A 19,805-nucleotide genomic window follows, 5' to 3' on the forward strand; every position below is an offset into this window, starting at 1 on the left:
GTTGATTGATGGATTTGCTGTTTAGATTTGTGTCCTGCATCATTCAGTCTGATAACACTGCTGGTGAAAACCACTACTGTTGTGATTTTAGTGGTTAAAATAATTTAATATGTTTATTGAGTTTCAGCATCCAGAATGATGATGTTGGCAGTCTTGTCACAATATTAATGTTGGTGGTCCAGGTCTCTTCAGAAGGATGCAGTACACATTTCAGTGCATATAACACTCTATGCCTGTGTAAAAATCATTGTTTTAAAATATGAGCAGCTTAACCCATCCAGTTCTGGTGGCACAAAGTAAATCTAATAGAAACATTTTACTCTACGCAAGACATAGCTGTTGTAAGTAGGAAATCATTTCCACTGTTTTACACAGTGTAACTGAGCTACGTGTTGGGAATAAATATGTGATTTACACGGGCACAATTTCGCATTATGTTCTAATAAGAAGCGTTAAATATATTAGTATGACTCAGGGCTTGACACTCAATAAAGACTACGTATGATGGCAAACAACCAATTATCTCAGTGCATTATTTATTTCTTGAAAGCCTTGACATGGGTAAGGTCACTATACATTTTTAATGGGAATGAGATGCTAGGTTATAAAAAGATAATTCAAATAGCAATACTTTGTTAGATCTTCCTGCTGTGCGATGTATAATCAGGTGCACTGACTTAAAGAACACTAATGAGGATTTAAAGACACAGCAGGGGCACATTTAATAGTCACACACAATTCCGTCAAACACGTTTACACAGAGCACCTCTGTTGCAAGCTAGTGTTGAATAGCTATAGTAGAGGTGTATGTGTTATTGTATAGCACGGTGTACTTTGTGAAAATAACAGTCAACATTCTGGTTCATGCACTGGGCAGCCTGGTCTAGTATTAAATGTAGAGGTTGTATATATGTATGTATGTAAAAATAAATGTAGGTTTATTTTTGTGCTTAATGTGTCTTGGAAAAACAAGTTTGTAGAAGAAAAATCAAATTGTTTTTTAATCCCTTTGCAGGTGATAAGACAAGTGGACTTCTAATGGCTGAATTACAGTTCAAAAATAGTAGTATCACAGGAGGGAGAAGCATGGATAGGCTGCAAAGAATGAACACTAATATCGTGCAGGCGTGCAGGGGCAGGACCAGGAAAGCCAAAGCTCAGCGTGAGTTCAGGCTTGAAGGGAGTGTCAGAAACAATAAGAGCTATAGGACAGTTGACCTTCCTTCAGTCCACAGAGAATATCATGGAGCCAGTCCTCTGGGACCATGCTTCTGGGCACCGTGAATGAAGAGATGCCTGGAAATAGTCAGCATGGAATCACCTGAGGCTGATGCATGCCTGAGCTGCTGTCTTGGTTTCTGTGACATAAAGTGACTGGAACAGTGGGCAAGGGGAGTGAGAACTGTTCATCTCAACTTCTGCAAGGCTTCCAGCTGTCTGCAGCAATATTCTTGTATGCAAGTTACAGTAAGTGCAGCAGGGATGGGACACAGTCAGATGTGCAAAGCTGAGCTGGATGTATCAGCTCAGAGGGCTGCGGTCAGTTGGTTGCATCCCAGCTGGAAGGCATGGACTGCAGGGGAAAGGGAATGGTAGAAGGAGGAAGGTTCAGACTATGAGGAAACATTATTTTCTGTCAGTGGTGCAGCTTGTCCAGAGGGTTTGCTCCATGTCCATCCTTGCAAGTTTTGAGGCCTGACTGGGCATAACCCTGAGCGACCTGGTCAGAGCTCCCAGCTGCCCCTGCTTAAGGCCAGAGGTTGGACTGGAGACCTCCTGAGGCAGCAGACTCAGCCTTCAATCCTGTCAAAGAAAACATTAGCTGTAGCATTTGCATCTCCTTGAATTTTTACTGGGTATCAGAAAGTTTTGTGCTAACTGATGTGTTAGAAGTTATGCGTCTGTTTTTCCCCTAGAGACGCACGTTTATTTATTTTATGTACTTCAACAAATTTGGTATCTCTGAATTTTAAGGGTGCTATAATCAAAGTGCAAACATCTGTTATTGTGGAGCTTTATATGCTAGCTGAGTATCTCTTTTTCTGATTTTATTATATTTTTTCTGTCATTTTCATGGCTATATCGGAAGTTACTTAAAATGTTCTTTAATCTTAATGTTAGGCAGATATTTTAATTATTGGCATAACTGTTCATATGCAGTACGCTTGCCATCAAATGTGTTTGAGGAATTGCAACTTCACTTAGAATCTGAGAAATTCATGCTGTTGACATTTGAAACTCGTTAATTAGAAATTCTTAACACTTAATTAGAATTGCCTTTGAAGTGGACCCTAATTCCACCATAATTTATTACTTGTGGAGTTAAATGTGACTGTTTTCTATTATGCATAAGCATTTTGGTCACCCTGCTTTGGGTAAGAAGATACATTGTGAGCAATTGAATACCCTTAATATTGACTGTAGGAATTGATGTGAGCAGTTTGCAGGTGATGCATTATTTCAGGCATTTTTTTTCCTCGTATTTGGTAGATACTTAAAAATTCTCATTCTTCAATTGAGCTCCTTTATAATTCATTTGCTAAAAAGTCAGTGTTTGCCTTTTAAAAAAAAACAACACACTAATGAGTGCTACTTGCCAGCTTCAATATTAACATGTTCTCGGGAGTTCATGCTGAAGCCTGTGGGGAGTGTGAAGGCCTCAAACTGATGTTAAGTAGGATAGAGATGAGGTTGTGACAGAATGTTCAACATTTGCAGTTTGGGAGTCACATCACAGGGTATATCTTTCCTTTTGAAGCATCAGAATAAGCAGATTGTTTGCTCCACAGCAAGAAGCATCTACAGCTCTTAGTATGCTTCCATACACGTGCTCTCTGCAAAAGAGAAAGTTGATAAAATAATGTTTTGCTTCTGGCAAGCACTCTGACTTTTTCTCCTGAGCATACAATCATTCAGCTTAATTTTATTACTTTTGTGTTATTTTGGTATGTACATGAATCAAGTGGTATTTATACACAGATTTGCAAATAGCAGCAGCAGAAAAAGTCTGTGCTCTGTTGTTGCTGCTGCTCTGGTGGAGCTGCTTGGGGCGAGGGCTGTGGTTACAGCTCTTCCTAACAGGTGGGATGAGGCCGCTGACAGTATTTTTGGTTTCATCACTTGCTGCCTATCATCTCTACAGCTCTGTACTTGAACTGTGGCAGATGGTTTCTGAGGTCCCGTGAGAGCCAGCTATGCTGCTTGCAGGTATGTCCTACAGTTTTTTGGTTTTAAGGAGTACAGCTGCATTCAGGCGTCTTCTCTTTGTAAGCCTATAGTAAACATGCTTTATCTTCTGTCTCTCTACTGGGCAGTGCAACAAGCTGAGCTGGAAAATAGTGTCTGACTTCTGGGAGCAAAGGCTGTCATATACTGGTTTTGCTTTAATAAAAAAAAGGGCTGAATCTAAATTGAGGCTGAATGAATACAAGTCTATGGTGCTGGATGGCACGCACCCCAGGGTTCTGAAGGAGCTGGCTGAGGTGGTTGCTGAGCTGCTCTCCATCATATTTGAAAAATAGTGATAGTCAGGTGAAGTCTCTGGTGATTGGAAAAAAGGAAACATCACTCCTATTTTCAGGAAACATCACTCCTATATTCAGGAAAGGGAGAAAGGAAGATCTGGGGAGCTACAGGGTGGTGAGCCTCATCTCTGTGCCTGGGAAGACCATGGAGCAGATCCTCCTGGAAGAGATATTAAGGCACATATGAGAAATGTGGAGGTGATCTGAGACAGCCAGCATGGCTTCACCAAGGGCAGATCATGCCTGACCAGTCTGGTGGCTTTCTGTGATGGAGTGACAGCATCAGAGGGCAAAGGAAGGGCAACCGATGTCATCTACCTGGACTTCTGCAAGGCCTTTGACTTGATCTCACACCACATCCTTATCTCTAAGTTGGAGATAAATGGATTTTAAGAGTGGGCTATTTGGTGGATAAAGAATGATAGGAAGAGGGTGGTGAGGCACTGGCACAGACTGCCCAGAGAAGCTATGGATGCACCATCTCTGGAAGCATTCAGGGCCTGGCTGGACAGGTACCTGAGCATGCAGATCTGGTGGGTGGCAGCCCTGTCCATGGCATGGGGGTTGAAAAATAGATAATCTTTAATGTCCCCTCCAACCTAAGCCATGCTGTGAAAAAAAATGTTTCTAAAAACTGCCTATAAATAAAGGAAAATCTGAAATTCAAGTAAGACCTGCTTAATTCAGTTTTCTAGAGTTTAGTGGTTACATTTTTAACCCAAAGTGTGAAGGCTGACTTCTTGGTATACTTTTATTTCTGCTTATATATTGTAGCTCTCAGATAAATTAGAAACACTTCCTTTGGCTTAGAGTAATATCAAGTCAAAACATTTTTAGGGCCCAGCTGCTAGAAGGGAACTAGGTGTACTTAAGGACTACATTACCTTATATTACTCTTGTTAAAAGGGTGTAGTTTGTAATGTCTGTGATTAATAACATGTCAGCTTTCGTCACTGACAATCAATTTGTAAGTATTCTCTGTCCTATGGGAGGGAATGTGATATATGCAGGAGCAACAGTTTTCCCCCCAGACTGAAGGGCATGATCCACCAGCCAGTTGTGCTCCAGCAGGGCATACAGTTTTGCTTGTAGGTCATTTATTTCCCTGGAAAACTGGATTGGCAAAGGGCAGTGTGATGTAAGGAGGAAGTACTGATGTCCAGGCCTCCAAACCCACTTCTGTGGCTGTTTTACGTCCCCTCTGGATCTTTGTCGTGGCAGAGATGAGGATCTGTGGTCATTTCGGGCTGCAGGCACAGCCAGACACATCCCACAGGCTGCACTGGGGAACAGCATTCAACCATTTGACCTCTCATCCAGGATCTCAGACAGAAATGCTGGACTAAACCATGGCTGCTGTTACATGCTAAATGCTCTCTTTATTCTCCAGTGTGCAGTGCCCGTTGTATCTGTCTTCATAGCAGCAGACTGCACATTGGTAGGTGGGTAGAAAAGTATGCCAATGGCTCCCTACAGTTCAAGCAGCTCATTCTGCTACCAGAGCGGCAGGTGGAATTCAGAGTAGAATTCTAGTCATTGTGTGTTTCCAGGTAGGCTCCTGGGCAATTCTATTTAATACTTATTTGGCCGTCAATTACTAGCAAGCCACAATTTGTGCAATTAAAAGGTATGGGAAAATTTGTGTCAGGTGGTCAAACTATTCCCCTGACACAGTTGATGTCATATGCTCCTTCTGGCACCAGGAGAAGTTAATTAAAAGCCTGTTGTGACTTGAGACTTATTTTTGATTTTACAAACTTTGATTTTAGTTTTCAGTAAAGGCAAAAGATAAGGAGACTTCTTAAATAGAAACCTGAGCTCATGCAAACTGTGGTGACATGCACGAACAGGTTGCCCAAGGAGGTTGTGGATGCCCCATCCCTGGCCCATTCAAGGCCAAGTTGGATGTGGCTCTGGGCAGCCTGGTCTGGTGCTTGGCGACCCTGCACATAGCAGGGGGGCTGAAACTAAATGATCTTTGAGGTCCTTTCTAACCCAGGCCATTCTATGGTTCTATGTTTATGTTTTATGCAATCTTTTTTCTCAAGTTGAATAATGAAGCAACAGCCCAACTAATAGTAAGGGTAACCTTTAAGTAATGTTTATTTTGTAAATTGGATCAATATTGTTTTTGCAGGACAGTGAAAAATCTTCCACATTATCTTGACCTATTTTATTTTTCCTATTTGTTTTTAATTTTAAGCGTCATATTCTTCAAACTGTTCTCGAGACTCGAGGGCAATTGATATAAGAGCACAAAACTACTTCGGAGATTGAGTAGTAGTTTTTCAAAACCACTTCACTTGTAACTGCGGTCAAGGAAGAGTGGCAGTCTAGCTCAATTACTATCTTTTTGGTGAAAAGCTGTTCTTAGAATCACAGAATCACAGAATCACAGAATTGTAGGGGTTGGAAGGGACCTCCAGAGATCATCGAGTCCAACCCCCCTGCCAAAGCAGGTTCCCTACAGCAGGTCGCACAGGTAGGCATCCAGGCAGGTCTTGAACATCTCCAGAGAAGGAGACTCCACCACCTCCCTGGGCAGCCTGTTCCAGTGCTCCGTCACCTCACTGTAAAGAAGTTCTTGTGCACATTTGTGCAGAACTTCCTATGCTGCAGTTTCCAGCCGTTTCCCCTTGTCCTGTCTCCACTCACCACTGAAAAGTCTGGCCTCGCCATTCCGCCCCCCACACCTTAGATATTTATAGACCTGGATCCCTTTACTAATTGTGCTTGAAAGAAATATCAAAATTTCTTATTGCTCTGTATCATGAGGTATTACAAAAAGATCTTTTTAGCTTTTAATAGTTCCTGTATAAAGGTAAATGCATTGCATTTTTCTTTGAAACATGTCCTTTTTAAAATACTTTTCCGTTCTAAATAGATGGCTCATTTTTGTCTCTTTGTATGTGTGTGTGTGTGTTTGTGCAAGGCTTCTAAGTGTAAAAAAAAATAAATCTGCAATATTCATTTGGTGTTCAAAAAATCTTATCCAGTTGTTCTGTGAATATTGTGCTGGGAGGAAGTCGAAGTGGTTATTCCTGGTATATAGTGAAAGGTATGGCTCTGATATAATTAACGTTACTTGTAACGTAGTGTCAGAATTACTGTGCTGGTTTCAGCTGGACAGCCTGAACAGCAAAGTGGTGTTTGGGCTGTTGCTGAGCGATGGATGCACAGCCAGAGCCAGGCCAGCCACTCAGCAGGGAGCAGCTCCCGCCATGATGGCACGGGTTGGAGCCAGGACAGGTGGCCTGGATTGGCCAAGGTTGTCCTGTACTACGTGGCATCGTGCAGAAGGCCATAAAGCTGTGTGTAGTTGATTGGGGCAGGCCAGTGCTCAGTAGTTGGCTGGGAGTCCACCGGTGGGTGGTGAGACGTCATGCTGCTGGTGAACAGTTGTATTGTTGCTGTGTGTCAGTCAGTGGGTGGCGCGTAACTGTGTTGTGTATAAATACATACAGTCATCATTGCTTTTTTTGTTCCTGTTTTCCTTTTCTGTCATAGTAAATGGTTTTTTTTATCTATTTTCTATCCAGTCCTTTCCCTCATCCCGCCTGGGAAAGAGTGAGTGAACAGCTGCACGGTGCTGAGCTGCTGCCAGGTTAAACCACGAGAGTCCTTTTGGCACCCAGTGGGGCTCAAAGGATTGAGATAACAGCAAATCTGACCAGAGTATGTTAAAATTGTTGTAAGTGTGATAGTTGCTGGTCACAATATTATTTTTATTTTCTGAGGTCTTGCAGAGTTGGCTTTTTTTTTTTCATTAAACCTTATCGTTTAGCACCTTATTTGTTAGTTGTCTTCCCTGTTGTGCTGTTTACCATTTCAGGATGCTGGATTAAGGTTGTCATTTTTTTGTATGGTGTAACACCAGACAAGAAACTAGTGTGGTATTTGATATTGCAGACATCTTCTTACTTTGAGAACCTTATCTTAGAGATTATTAATGATTACACTCTGTCAATGGTTTATGGGCTGGTTCGGCCCAGTTCTGTGACTAGAGGGATGGAGGGATTTCGCAAAATCTGCCTCTGGAAAAAGGGAACAGGGGACCCCAAAATAATGAAAAACAGTGGCAACGATCTGAGGAGAAACAAAACTAATTTACTAAATATGATATCGGAATGCATGATAACACACTATAATACAGTATAATTAGAATTAAAGCTAATAAATCAAATATAATGAGAGAGAGTATGTCTGAAAGGTGGAAAGGCCTCACCATAACACTGAGGTGAGATGCGCAGTCCGGTTGAGCAGTAGGGAGGAGAGCCTGACGAAGAAGAGCACATCAGGTGACCTTGCCAGGAGTTGTATCTCCTGTGTGACTGCGAAGCCCCCTGGGGAATGTAGTTCTTCTTCTCTTACGGACAGGTGCCCGGAACTGGAGCATTAACACTTTAACTCCCAGTGCACTGCATGATGCTATGATGTGGAATACCAATAACCAGAAATCATAAAACCGTGACAGTATGTAATCACTGGATGCCATGTAGATATGTGTGTGTGATATGTACCTCTTCTGTAGCCTTACAGCCTCCTCTGGCATGATGTAATGTTTGGGATTTTATGAACTACATTTGGGTTCACCCCCAGCTCTTTATAAGGCTAGCAGGGTTAGCCATAGTTAATTATTCTTTGCAGTCTCATGCTGAGCTGATGTCCTGGGGTATTCACAGAAGTCCTTTGCTGTTCTATTTAAAATTGTCACTTAAATAAGATGTAAAACAGAGCACTTATGTCCATGTTGTTCACATAGGCTTCTGCAAACTCTAAGTTCTGCTCTCACTTAAGGAAATTAACTTTGAATTGGAATGGAATGAGATAAACCACACCCGGTTTCACTTGAAAATAGCATGAAAATTTAATGTTCAACCATTTTTTTTTTTTTTTTTTTCCTTTTCCTTGAAGCATCAATAAATGCAAATGATCCTTTTCTTTTCTGGTGCATTTGACATGAAATTCAAGTTCAGAGTAAAATGCAGAACTACCAGAGTTTCTGCTTTCATTCTAAGCATTTCACACGGCAATATACATAATTGCATATGATGAAGATCCTATGGCAAGACATGGACTGTTAACCCCGATTCCCTGGCAGAATTCCCAGTTGAGTGATTACCTTCTAGCCACATAAATTTCCTTTTATTTTCTATTGGATGGTTGCTTCCTTCGCTTATTGGAATGAACTGCTAGGATACGTACTGTGGCAATGTTAACCTGTGTGCTTTACCCTAAAAGAAACATCATTTCTACAACTAACATGTCATTGTGTTGGTGTATAAATTACTTTTTTGGAAATGAAGGTCTTAAGCAAGCATAGGAGATTAAGTTGAAAGGCAGTTTCATGCTTTCTTCCTGTGAGAATTCAAGGTTTCTCCTTCTCTCCTTAGGGGTGGTAGTGGTGTTTGAGAAGAGATTATGATCTTTCATTCTTCTGGTTTCCCTTGAACCTGAGAAAAAGAAGCATTTCAAACTTTCAAAATCATATTTTTATATCATTCAAATGTTCAATTATATTTTCAAAAGCTTTACCTTGCATGGATCACTTCAGATATTTTGTCCTGAGTTGTCTATTGCTTTATTGCTTTGATTGATGGATACTGTATTTTCAGTATAGTAATGTAAGTAATAAGAATAGTGTGAATTCAGGTATTCATTTTCAGAAAAAAACAGCAGTCATCTTATTGCCAGAGCGTAGAAGGAATGTGGGCTGTTTTGTAGTTCTGTAATACATTTAAGTTGTCTGTCATTAAAAAAAAAAAGCAAACAATGAATTTGGGAGTCCTGCAAAAATGGCTCAAAGTTTGAGAAAATGATGAATTCTGAAATTCCTGTGTGTGCAGAAAACTTGTGTGAAAACGACTCAAAGATGAAGAAGCAAGACAAATTATCTGTCATAGCTTTGAGATAGGAAGACTTTTAGGGGCCGTCTTCTGCTCTTAGCTCTTTGAGCATGCTCTCATTAAGACTGAAACTTGTTTACTGTAAATCTAAAGCTGTGTTTGGAAATGCTCTTCCACTGACTGATGCTGCATTTCTCAAAAATAGTGGTTTCTTATTAGATGTCTTCTCAGAAAAGGAGCATGTAAACCTTATAATGTATTTGATTCCTGTGACAGTTACTGTAATGGTAGTCATTGTGCTGTAATAACTGTAATTGCACATACTTGGTGTTTTATGTTCATTTTTCAAGACAGTAAATGTCCAAACCTGATCAGTGAAAGGCTGAAATTGATAGCAGTGAGAAACAGAGGTTTTTTCTTTTAGGGTCAGTTAGTTTATTGATCCAAGATAGCAGATGTTTCCATAAAGTCGTGCAGAGCTAGGCTTGGTGATATGCCTACTTTAGACTATGCATCTGCTGTGTTGTGCCTGGGTGGGTGAGTGGGGTCCAGCAGGTGGGCAGGGCTGGGAGGTGGGATGGTGTGCATCAGAGGCTGGCACAAGAGTTCGTATCACCTTCACATGTGAGAGGGCTGCAATTTAGCTGCCACAGTAGGGTTTAGTGAACCAGGAGGGAAGTGTGGTGTGAAAAACGTTTTGACTTAATACATCATATCGGCAATCCTGGTTGGTGGGTCCCCTGAGTGTAATAAATTATCATGGGGCACTGGAGCAGCCTGGCCTCGCTCAGGTGTGAATGCTCCATCTGGCCCAGCTGACCAAGGGGTTCCAAGGGAAGCTGAATTCACCTCACCACCCGTCTCACTTGAGTCTGTTCTCCTTAGATGGCTGCCCACCATACACAAGCCTCAGCAATTATATTGTATTTGCAGAATGGCTTTAAGCATACTGTAGAGCAAAGCCTTGTTGCAGCAGGAGAGTGGAGTTAGGAGAGATCAGCTCTATGAGTGAATGCTGGGCTAAATATTTCACCTGTGTGTGTAAAGCACGGATTAGATCTGCTCAGGTCTGCCCGGATATGTCACACAATGTCTTTTCAGCTACAAATGCAGAAGGATCAAATAGTTTGTAAAGAATCTACTCCTGAGATTGTTGCTGCTCTTGAATTATGAATGACCCAAAAGCCAGCACTGTTCACTGTATTCATTCTTCAGACCTACGCTCAAAAGGCATAGCATTGCTTTTAAGAAATACGATTTCAGACAACAAAAGGGAAACAGGTGCTGGGAAAAATTGGTTAAATGTGAATGTGTTAAATGGTACATGAACCAGTCAGGTTTTCATGATTTATCAGTTTTAAACTTCAAAGGCTCTAGTTAGCTTGCATTTTTAGAGCTAATGAGTTTACCACAGCCAGTGGGAAAAAATGGTTCAAGTATATCAGCTATAAATTGGTACAAAGCACTAAAAGGGACATTAGCCTCTAATCAGATTCTAACAGTTCATTAAACATGCCTTTCCTCGATTGTGCTTTGTCTTCCCCCCTCCTCCTGCTTGTGCCTTCTGCAGCAAGTCCCTTTTTTCATTTGGGTAAGACGTCCTCGGGGACACAAAGCAATATCTGCTCATTCTTCTTTGTCAACAAGCTAAACAACCTAAGGGATGCTTTATTATGGTATATTCCTGATCTTTCTGTAACACTCAACTGTGCTGCTTATAAATCAAGAATGTAGGGGGACTTCCCTGCTTGCAGAACAGGTGCTGGGAGAGCCCAGAATGCCAGCCTGGCTCCTGCTGCTGCTCCACCCCAAAGCACATCCAAGTCACTGAGGCACTGTAATGCCCAAAGGCATGAGATTCACTTGTGATGAGTAAACACAGTGCAGCAGCCCTTGCTGGGAAGAGGGATGTAGAGCCTGGAGTGATTTCCAAGAGCTATTCCATGGCGTCATACTCCTCCCCTTGCTTTTCCCAACCTGCACCTCAAACACTGAATAATAATCAATGGGTACAGAACTTATTGCTGAAAAGTAAGCATATTTCAGAAGCTTTTAGGAAGCATTAGGGCATATGGTTTTTCTTAAAAATTCTTCTGAAGGACTCATGATAAGGAACAGGGCAGTTAACATAGGAACTCCTTATGGATAATGGCACCACACAGTGCTGAGCAGATCTGCTGCCAGTGAAACACGTAAAAAAAAAAGTTTTTTTTCCATTGCAGTACATTTATTGAGGTCTCTGTGGTAACAGAGTGAAAGTGAGTTTCCATTCTCAAGTACTGCTTTCCAGAGGGGGCCACAAATAAGTAAGTAGCTGTGAAAGTCACTTAAAAGCTTGTATATGTGTCATAGTTTCATATTTGATAAGTAGCTCTGAGGCTTTCACATTTCCATACAACTGACAAAAGTGTGTTGATTCGTCAGGTCATATTGTCATTGAAGTGATAAAATATCTTTATTCTCAGCATCTTGTCCAATCCAAAAGGCAGCTGAAGGGACTCACTTTCAAGTACCAGACTTGAACCTTGGCTGCATTATGAAATTAACTCAGGTTGAGGTGGGATCTGAACTGAAGGCACAGAAGATTGTTCTGCATAGTTCATGAGAAAACTCAGGAAACAGTGGAATGGGGCATTCATAAATGAGGATGTCGATGCAGACAATCTCAGCTTTGCAGCTCTCACTTCTAACCGAAGTTCTCAGCACATATTGTCCGTTACTAAAACAGTGGTTTAACATTATTATTACATGTTATTAATATGTACCTGGACATGGACCTGGAGGTAGTGATGGATGCTCAGCTGAACATGAGCCAGCAGTGTGCCCAGGTGGCCAAGAAGGCCAATGGCATCCTGGCTTGCATCAGGAACGGTGTTGCCAGCAGGAGCAGGGGAGTGATTGTCCCCTGTTCTCGGCTCTGGTGAGGCCACACCTCCACTACTGTGTCCAGTTTTGGGCCCTCACTACAAGAAAGACATTGAGGCCCTGGAACGTGTTCAAAGAAGGGCAACAAAGCTGGTGAGGGGTCTGGAGCACAGGCCATATGAGGAGCGGCTGAGGGAGCTGGGATTGTTCAGTCTGGAGAAGAGAGGCTCAGGGGAGACCTCATTGCTCTCTATAACTTCCTGAAGGGAGGCTGTAGTGAGCTGGGGGTCGGCCTCTTCTCTTGTGTAACTGGTGATAGGGCTAGAGGGAATGGCTTCAAGCTGTGCCAGGGGAGATTTAGGTTGGATGTCAGGAAATACTATTTTTCTGAAAGAGTGATCAGGCACTGGAATGGGCTGCCCAGGGAGGTGGTGGAGTCACCGACCCTGGAGGTGTTCAAGGAGTGTTTGGATTTTGTGTTGAGGGGTATGGTTTAGTGAGAGCTATTGGTGATAGGTGGATGGTTGGACTGGATGATCTTGAAGGTCTTTTCCAACCTTGGTGATTCTGTGATTCTGTGATTATTATTACGTGTTCATGAACTTCATTTAGAAGAAACTTACTTCTCTAATAGTATAGAATTACAACTTTTGTCAAATGTTTTTCATGTCTTTTGTAATTACTCTTGTCTTTTTTTGCTCTAGGACGTCAGCGCTTTTGAAAACAGAATGTTAATGCTGGATGGGATGCCGGCAGTCAGAGTTAAAACAGAGCTGCTGGAATCTGAGCAAGGGGTAAGCAGAGGTTTCTATGTATGTGGCTTCATTTTTCAGCAAGCTGGTGACCCTAGCAAAGCTACTCTGTGGTTAGCTGGCCCTCCTGTTGTATTGCACTTTTCTCTGTTACCATTTTGGAGCTCATTTTCTTGAAAATGTGGTGATGTGATCTTATCTACTGGGAACACAAAATTCTGTGGAAGATATGCTGAAATTATCTGGTTTAGCAAAGATATTTTCTACAGTGTAATTATAAGACTACCAAAAAGCATGCAGTTTGAAGAATAGAGAAAAGTAATGGATTGCAGCAAAGAAGCCAAATTCCTATATCCAGTAAGGCCCACAAGTTTTTGCTATTCTACCTTCTTGCATTCTTTGCCTTAGCACGGTTGATTTGTCCTTTATAAGCTTGTCCTATTTCATTTACTATTTTTGCAAAACTGTGTAGAACTGCTCTTTAGGGTGGAATATATTTGTTTATTGTTGTGATAAGGGGCTGGAAGCTTCATATGGTTAAAGTTAGTGTTGTGGAGTTTGCTGAGTACTGAACTGACCCTATGAATACAATTCTGAATTTCTGCAGAGGAAACACTTGGTGTTAGAGTGGTAGATTTTAGGAAAATGGGTGACTGAAGTTTTGGCTTTGCATGGCATTTTCTTATATGTGTGATAATAATTACATTAGGGACTGCAGACTGTCATGAGAAGATCTAAATTTAATGGGGATGTTTATAGATACTAACAAGATGAGGTTTTGTTCTGTCACGAAGTCTTTATTCCCTTGTGTGCCTTTTATGCTATGCTGAAGAATTCTAGCCACCTTCCCACTCCGGATTCAACAAGCAGAGAATAACAAAAGAAGCAGTTGTTGCCATGTGAGGATGGGCTTTTGCCTCCTTCTGTTATTTTTTTCCTTCCTGCTATTTTCTCGGTTATTTAATTGAGAACTTAAATGATATGGAAGACAAGGAATTAACTTTCAGGATGGCTTAACCTGAAAGACTTGCTAGGAGACATCAGTTATTCAGAATGTTCTTGAGGCTTGTTTTGAGCAAAAAACCTTGACATTTAAGGGCGCTTTTGCTCATCTCTATGTCTTCTCAAGAGTACCATCAGAAAACATACCAGCCCAGCAAAGGCTGAGAGAACACTGAAGTTTGACTGTCTTATAAGCCACGGTGATGGAAAGACAGATCCATTAGAGGTAGTTTAAAATACTTTGGATGCTTTGTATTGTGTCTTTATATGTAATACAAATCTTCATATTCTCCAGAAGGCAAATGCTATATTGTTTTGTTTTGTTTTTCATTTACAGTAAGTTCTGTACGTGATAGATATAGCTGGTCCCTTCAGGAAGAATGCTTCCTTCAGTAAAGTGTGATTTCATTCTGGAAGACCTACTTGGCGTCTTAGAAACTGGAAGGAAATGAGTAATTTATATAGTTTTATTAATTTCCTTACATTTTATTTTTTTAATATAAATGTACAGACTTCTGTGTAAGCAGAAAATGATTTCATCTCTTTCTTTTCCAGTGACTGAGACTTTGGACAAAGAGCTCAGTTTGATTTGAGATTTTATGTGCTTTGATACTAATTAAGAAATGTCTGGTCAGGATTTTCCAGCACCTTTATGACTCTTCATTAGGGAATAATCAATAAATACAAGATGAATTCTCCAGTTTGCTAACTGAGGAACTGGCCATTAGGATGGCAATTTTCCAGGAAACAGCTCAAACTCTAAAGAGGAAAATGGTTGAAACAGATGTTTAGCGTGTGCTTCAGAGACTGTTTTGAATATGTAGATGTTTGTAGACATAACAGGAACAAGTGTTTGAAGGCTGGGATTATCAAAGACGCGTGCTGTGAAACTGTTTGGGAAGGTGAATATCATAACTGGGAAGAGTGGGGTGGGATCTGAAGTGTGATCTGTGCAGTGTGAATTTGAAATAGCTCCTCTTGTGTTGTTTCGGTGTCTGAAGTCCATGTAGTTGCACCTTATTGCAGTGTGGTAGAGTTCAGGGAGGCATTTCTACTTTGAAAACTTGGCAAATTGGGATAGCATTTTTGAATCTTTTTAAAGGTAGAAGCCAAAGCTTCATCATCTTGGATGCAAACTGCTCTAAAACCTCTCTAGGAAGACAACTGGCTCTTAGCTGTTACTGCTTGGTTATCTCATTATTGGTTATAGGTTGAAATTAACATTAAATTAATTGCAGGTTCCAAGGATGTGTGACTGTTTCTTATCTGCCATACTGAAAACTTCCTTGCAGGGTTTATGAATCCATCATCCAGAAAAGGTGTTTTTGTATTAGTTATGCCTTGGTTATCTGTTGCTTCTGGTTCTTAACCTCCACGGTGGGATTCACAGAAAGGGCTTTTTTCTTTTTTTTGGATATTGGTTGGCCATGCATGCAGTGCTGTTTGAGACCCCCAGACAGTCCTCTGCTGTCCTGGCTTTTGAAATGTTTGCCTGGGGAGAGAGCAACTGGTAGAGGAGAGTTTAATTGCATACTGGGCAGCTGTTGCATGGATGCAAGTGGACACATTTGGAATGATGGCAGGTGGGAACTGTGTAAAGTTCTGCTTCTGTGCCAGTGTGCCCTGTTGCATTCATGCTCCTGTGGAGTGCAGTGTATGATGCAGGTGAAGAAAAGATATGGGGATTTTCTCAAGAGTCATTCAGTGCCAGTGCTGAATTACTAGCAAAGAGCAGGAGCCAGAAGGTGCCCCTGTGTTTCTGGGTACAACTCCAAGGCCACAAGGAGAGTAAGCTAAATGCCTCCATCATTGCTTCAAGTGGGAATTGCAAGTGTAAATGTAAAGTGCCAGCTAGGCAGATGACTTCAGGAGATGACATAACCATAGCATTTGAGGGTGCACTACTAAGTTTCAGTTTATTTTATAATTTGATGTGTGTAATGATTAAACAATATGTGTTTAATATGGGACTTAAAAGCGTATTTAAAAAAAATCATGCTTGTCCTCAGTGTTTGTGAAGTAGTAATCTCCCAGCCTATTGACAGCAGTAAAAAATACTGCTGTGTAGCAATGTAGCTGAAGCATGTAGTGATCACTGCAGCAATGTGACAAGGTAGAAAAAAAAAGCTCAAAAAGCAGTAACGTTCCATTTCCTTTTACTCCCACTCTGGCAAAGCAGAAGCACGATAGAAGGCAAAAAACCCCATTCCTTAAACAGACAAAAACTGGTATGAACCTGAAGTTGCTCATACTTCCTATTTCGGTCAAATCAGAGAATCACAAAATCACAGGGGTTGGAAAGGACCTCATTGAGTCCAACCCCCCTGCTAAAGCAGGTGCCCTACAGTAGGTCGCACAGGCAGATGTCCACAAGGGTCTTAAATATCTCCGTAGGAGACTCCACAATTTTTCTGGGCAACCTGTCCCAGTGCACTGTCACCTTTATCATAAAGAAGTTCTTCCTCATACTAGTACAGAACTTCCTGTGTAAGTTTTAGGCCATTATTCCTTGTCCTGTCAGTACACACCACCAAGAGGAGCCTGGCCTCATCCATTTGCTACCCACCTCCCTTTAGGTATTTATAAACATTTATCAGATACCTCTCAGTCTTCTTAGGTTGAACAGACCCAGGTTATGGCTATGGTGAAGGAGGCACCACTTGTCCACATGCACTTCCATTAGAAATTTGTCTTCCATCTTCTGCTCTGGGTAACCTGGTATTCACCTGATGCTGGCCCTTGACAACATGTGGTTGTTATAGAGATTCCAGTTGTGAACCAGGGCAGAGCAATTAATTAAACCTGAGACTAAGCATTTTCCGATGTGTTTGGAGTCAATCCATTGTTTTCTTTTTGGGGACCTTGATCTTTTTGCAGGGTAGGTGAAGTATGAGGTCGTTCTTTACTGTCTGTGCGTTGAACTCCAAGATCTTTGTCTGTCTTGCTATGAGATCTTTGATTTTGCTTTGTTTCATGATATGTCTGTTTCTTGCATTGTGCTAGGGTGTTCTATATTCAAACCCGAGCTGACATCTCTGCACAGCAATGTTAAGAAAGTATACTTCTACAGCAGAAATGTTACGTATATAGAGTAATTAAATTTGTATTTAAAAGGCAACACAGCAGAAGGGACACAACAGAGAAGAAAGTGTAGGCCAACTAAGATTTCAGGGTAAGCGTAGAACAAAGCTATGTGAGCTGGTTCCACGGCACAATAGACAAGTTTCTTGTTAAGCTGTAAGAAACTGGGGAGCTAAAAACTGTATTTCAGCTATGACTGAAGTACCAGTTCCTTCAAGCCCGTGAGTAGAGAGAGATGGTCGTGACTCAGGGTCTGCAGACTGTGTCAATGAAGTAAAGAGAAGCTTTCACTAATGCAGATTTAAGAAGCCAAACGATTGTGGGTGAATGAGATTTAGGCAACTTCATAAGAAAGAAATGCCTTATGAAGTACAGGGTACCAGGTTACTGAGCAAATTTGGAACAAAGTATTTGCAAGGAAAATGGATTTTCTCTTTGCTTTGGAAGAAGTTAAAACAGTTTTGCTTTGTTTTATCATGGCCAATTTAGAATAGTTTAATGATTTTTAGAAGGCCATTAGCATTAGCAAGAACAGATGCTTATTTTTCCCAGTGAACTACTGTCCTTAATTTTGCACAGGAGATTTAATGCCGACTATTGTTTGAAGCTTCAAGAAGATACAGTGCTGCTTTAATGACTTCATCACAAATTAAAAAAGACATTACATAAAAGATATCACATTGCCCTTTAACAAGTCTTCGTTATTACCTCCCCTACTGTGGAACGGGAGCTGGCATTGCTAATAAATTGGTAGAATTACTTTAGAAATGTGAATTTGCTTATCATTTAATATCCTCCCACGACCTGCAGCTTTAGATCTTTTGGTCTGCAGTAACATCTTTGCATGTCAGTAACTGCCTTCAAAGAAAGACACAAAGACAACTGTCTCGGCCTAAATTGGTGTAGGTGGAAATAAATACTTGTTATTTGGCTATGCCAAAAACTGATTTAGAAAGCAATGGTCCTCACTGTAAAAATGGAGGCTGCATTAATTTAAATAGTAATACAAACAAGACAGTGGATTCATTAACTGATGTCTACTATCAAGAAGATAGGATGGATGTTGGCTGCCTTGAGTTTGATGTTTTGGTGGCCATTGCTGCAGATGTAGACCAGTTTTTTAAAACTGTTGTGTCTCATGCAGGCACATGAAGTTACACTTCCTTCAGTATTTACAGATTCAGACCATAAGCCCTTGTGGAGTAAGTCCATGAATTAATCCTCAAATATGGAGAATAACACACTTCTAATTTTCGTCAGTCTTTTTGTTTCTGGACCTTCAGCTTCATCCATTGCTGTGATTGCACTGTCTCCTCTCAGATCTCTGTTGGAAGATTATTCTGAATTCGTCTTCTAAATCTGCATTCCAATGCCTTATAATGGCTGAATTATGAAAACAATGACTGAAACGGCAAAACCCCTTAACAGGCCAGTGTTGTTCTGTGCCTCTTGCCAAATTATCCTATCAGGTCTGAAGAAAGCCATGAATGCTTAAGTTGTATACAGAAATCTGTTGTGCTTGGATGGGAGTGACAGAAATCTCTTCTATTTTCAAAGTCATCTGAAATCACCTATTGAAATTCTGCTGAGAAGTGTGTCAGTAGCAAAGCTTGCTCCTCGACTGCATAGAGAAACTGTTTATATTGATTCATTTTCCTTACAAACATCTTTGTATTGTTAGAAGAAACCATACTTGTAGTATTCAGTGCTGTAATTTATGAGTCCTTGATTCTTCCGCATAATTTTATCTTTTCTTGCTAAAATGATACTTCATATTTAGCACTACTGTTTTGGGGAATCAAGCAGCATGAGGGCAGTGCACGTTTATCAGTATATTTTGTAAGGAAACTTGCCATCTTTTCTTGTTTTTCTTCATCTTGGAAGAGACCATACGCAAGGAGTGTCATTGAAGTGTTAGAAATACAGCTGGTGTGATTCATTAGTTGCCCTACAGAGCCGTAAATTTGACATTATTTAGAAAGAGATCAAGATCTAATTCTAGCAAAAAGTAAGGACATAAGGATGGGGCACGATGCAGTGCTGCGTGAGACATACCTAAACTGGTTCCTGACAAGAAAACGCAATTATATCTTCCTTCACTGTTGTGCTCAGGCAATATGATCACAACCCAGAATCGTAGAATATCCTGAGTTGGAAGGGATCTACACAAAATCCAAACCATACGTAGTCCAGATGCTCCTTGAATTCCCTCAGCTTTGTGCTTTGGCCGCTGCCCTGAGCAGCCTGTTCAGTGCACGACACGCTCTGGTGCAGACCCTGTCCATAACTCTCAGCTGCCCCTTCCCTGGCACAGCTCCATGCTGTTCCCTAGGGCCCTGTCGCTGCTCTCAGGGAGAGCAGAGCTCAGAGCTGCCCTTCCGCTCCCTGTGAGGAGCTGCAGTCGCCATCAGGTCTCAGCTCCTCTGCTCTGGGCTGAGCACACCGAGGGCCTCAGCCACTCCTCGTATGTCTCCCTCTGCAGACCCTTCACCATCTTCTTTGTCCCCCTTTGGATGCCCTTAACTAGTTTAAGTCCTTCTTACACTATGGCACCCAAACTTGCACCCAGGGCAGGAGGTGAGGCCGCGCAGCGCAGAGCAAAAAAGACAACCCCTTCCCTCACCTGGCTGTCAGTGCTGGGCCTGCTGCTTCCCAGCGTGGTGTTGACCCTCTGAGCTGCCAGGGCACACTGCTAACTCATATTCAACTTGTTGTTAACCAGAACTCTCAGATCC

General features: G+C 41.4%; 2 protein-coding genes across 10 annotated transcripts in view; one reads left to right on the plus strand and one right to left on the minus strand.

Annotated features, from left to right (window-relative positions):
* LOC128092111 (uncharacterized) overlaps window positions 1-19,805 on the minus strand; it is a 726,933-nt gene that overhangs the window by 148,420 nt on the left and 558,708 nt on the right. The gene's annotated exons all lie outside the window — the stretch shown is intronic.
* The window catches only part of KLF12 (KLF transcription factor 12), a 315,353-nt gene that overhangs the window by 89,489 nt on the left and 206,059 nt on the right, over window positions 1-19,805 (plus strand). For all 9 annotated transcript variants that reach the window (XM_052705637.1, XM_052705639.1, XM_052705638.1 and 6 more), the window contains one exon: window positions 12,940-13,029. In XM_052705637.1, coding sequence (XP_052561597.1) covers window positions 12,940-13,029 — 90 coding nt within the window. Of the gene's footprint in view, window positions 1-12,939; window positions 13,030-19,805 lie in introns of those variants that run through there.

Source organism: Tympanuchus pallidicinctus, unplaced genomic scaffold (genome assembly GCF_026119805.1).
Source record: "Tympanuchus pallidicinctus isolate F22 unplaced genomic scaffold, pur_lepc_1.0 scaffold6, whole genome shotgun sequence".
Taxonomy (NCBI): Eukaryota; Metazoa; Chordata; class Aves; order Galliformes; family Phasianidae; genus Tympanuchus; species Tympanuchus pallidicinctus.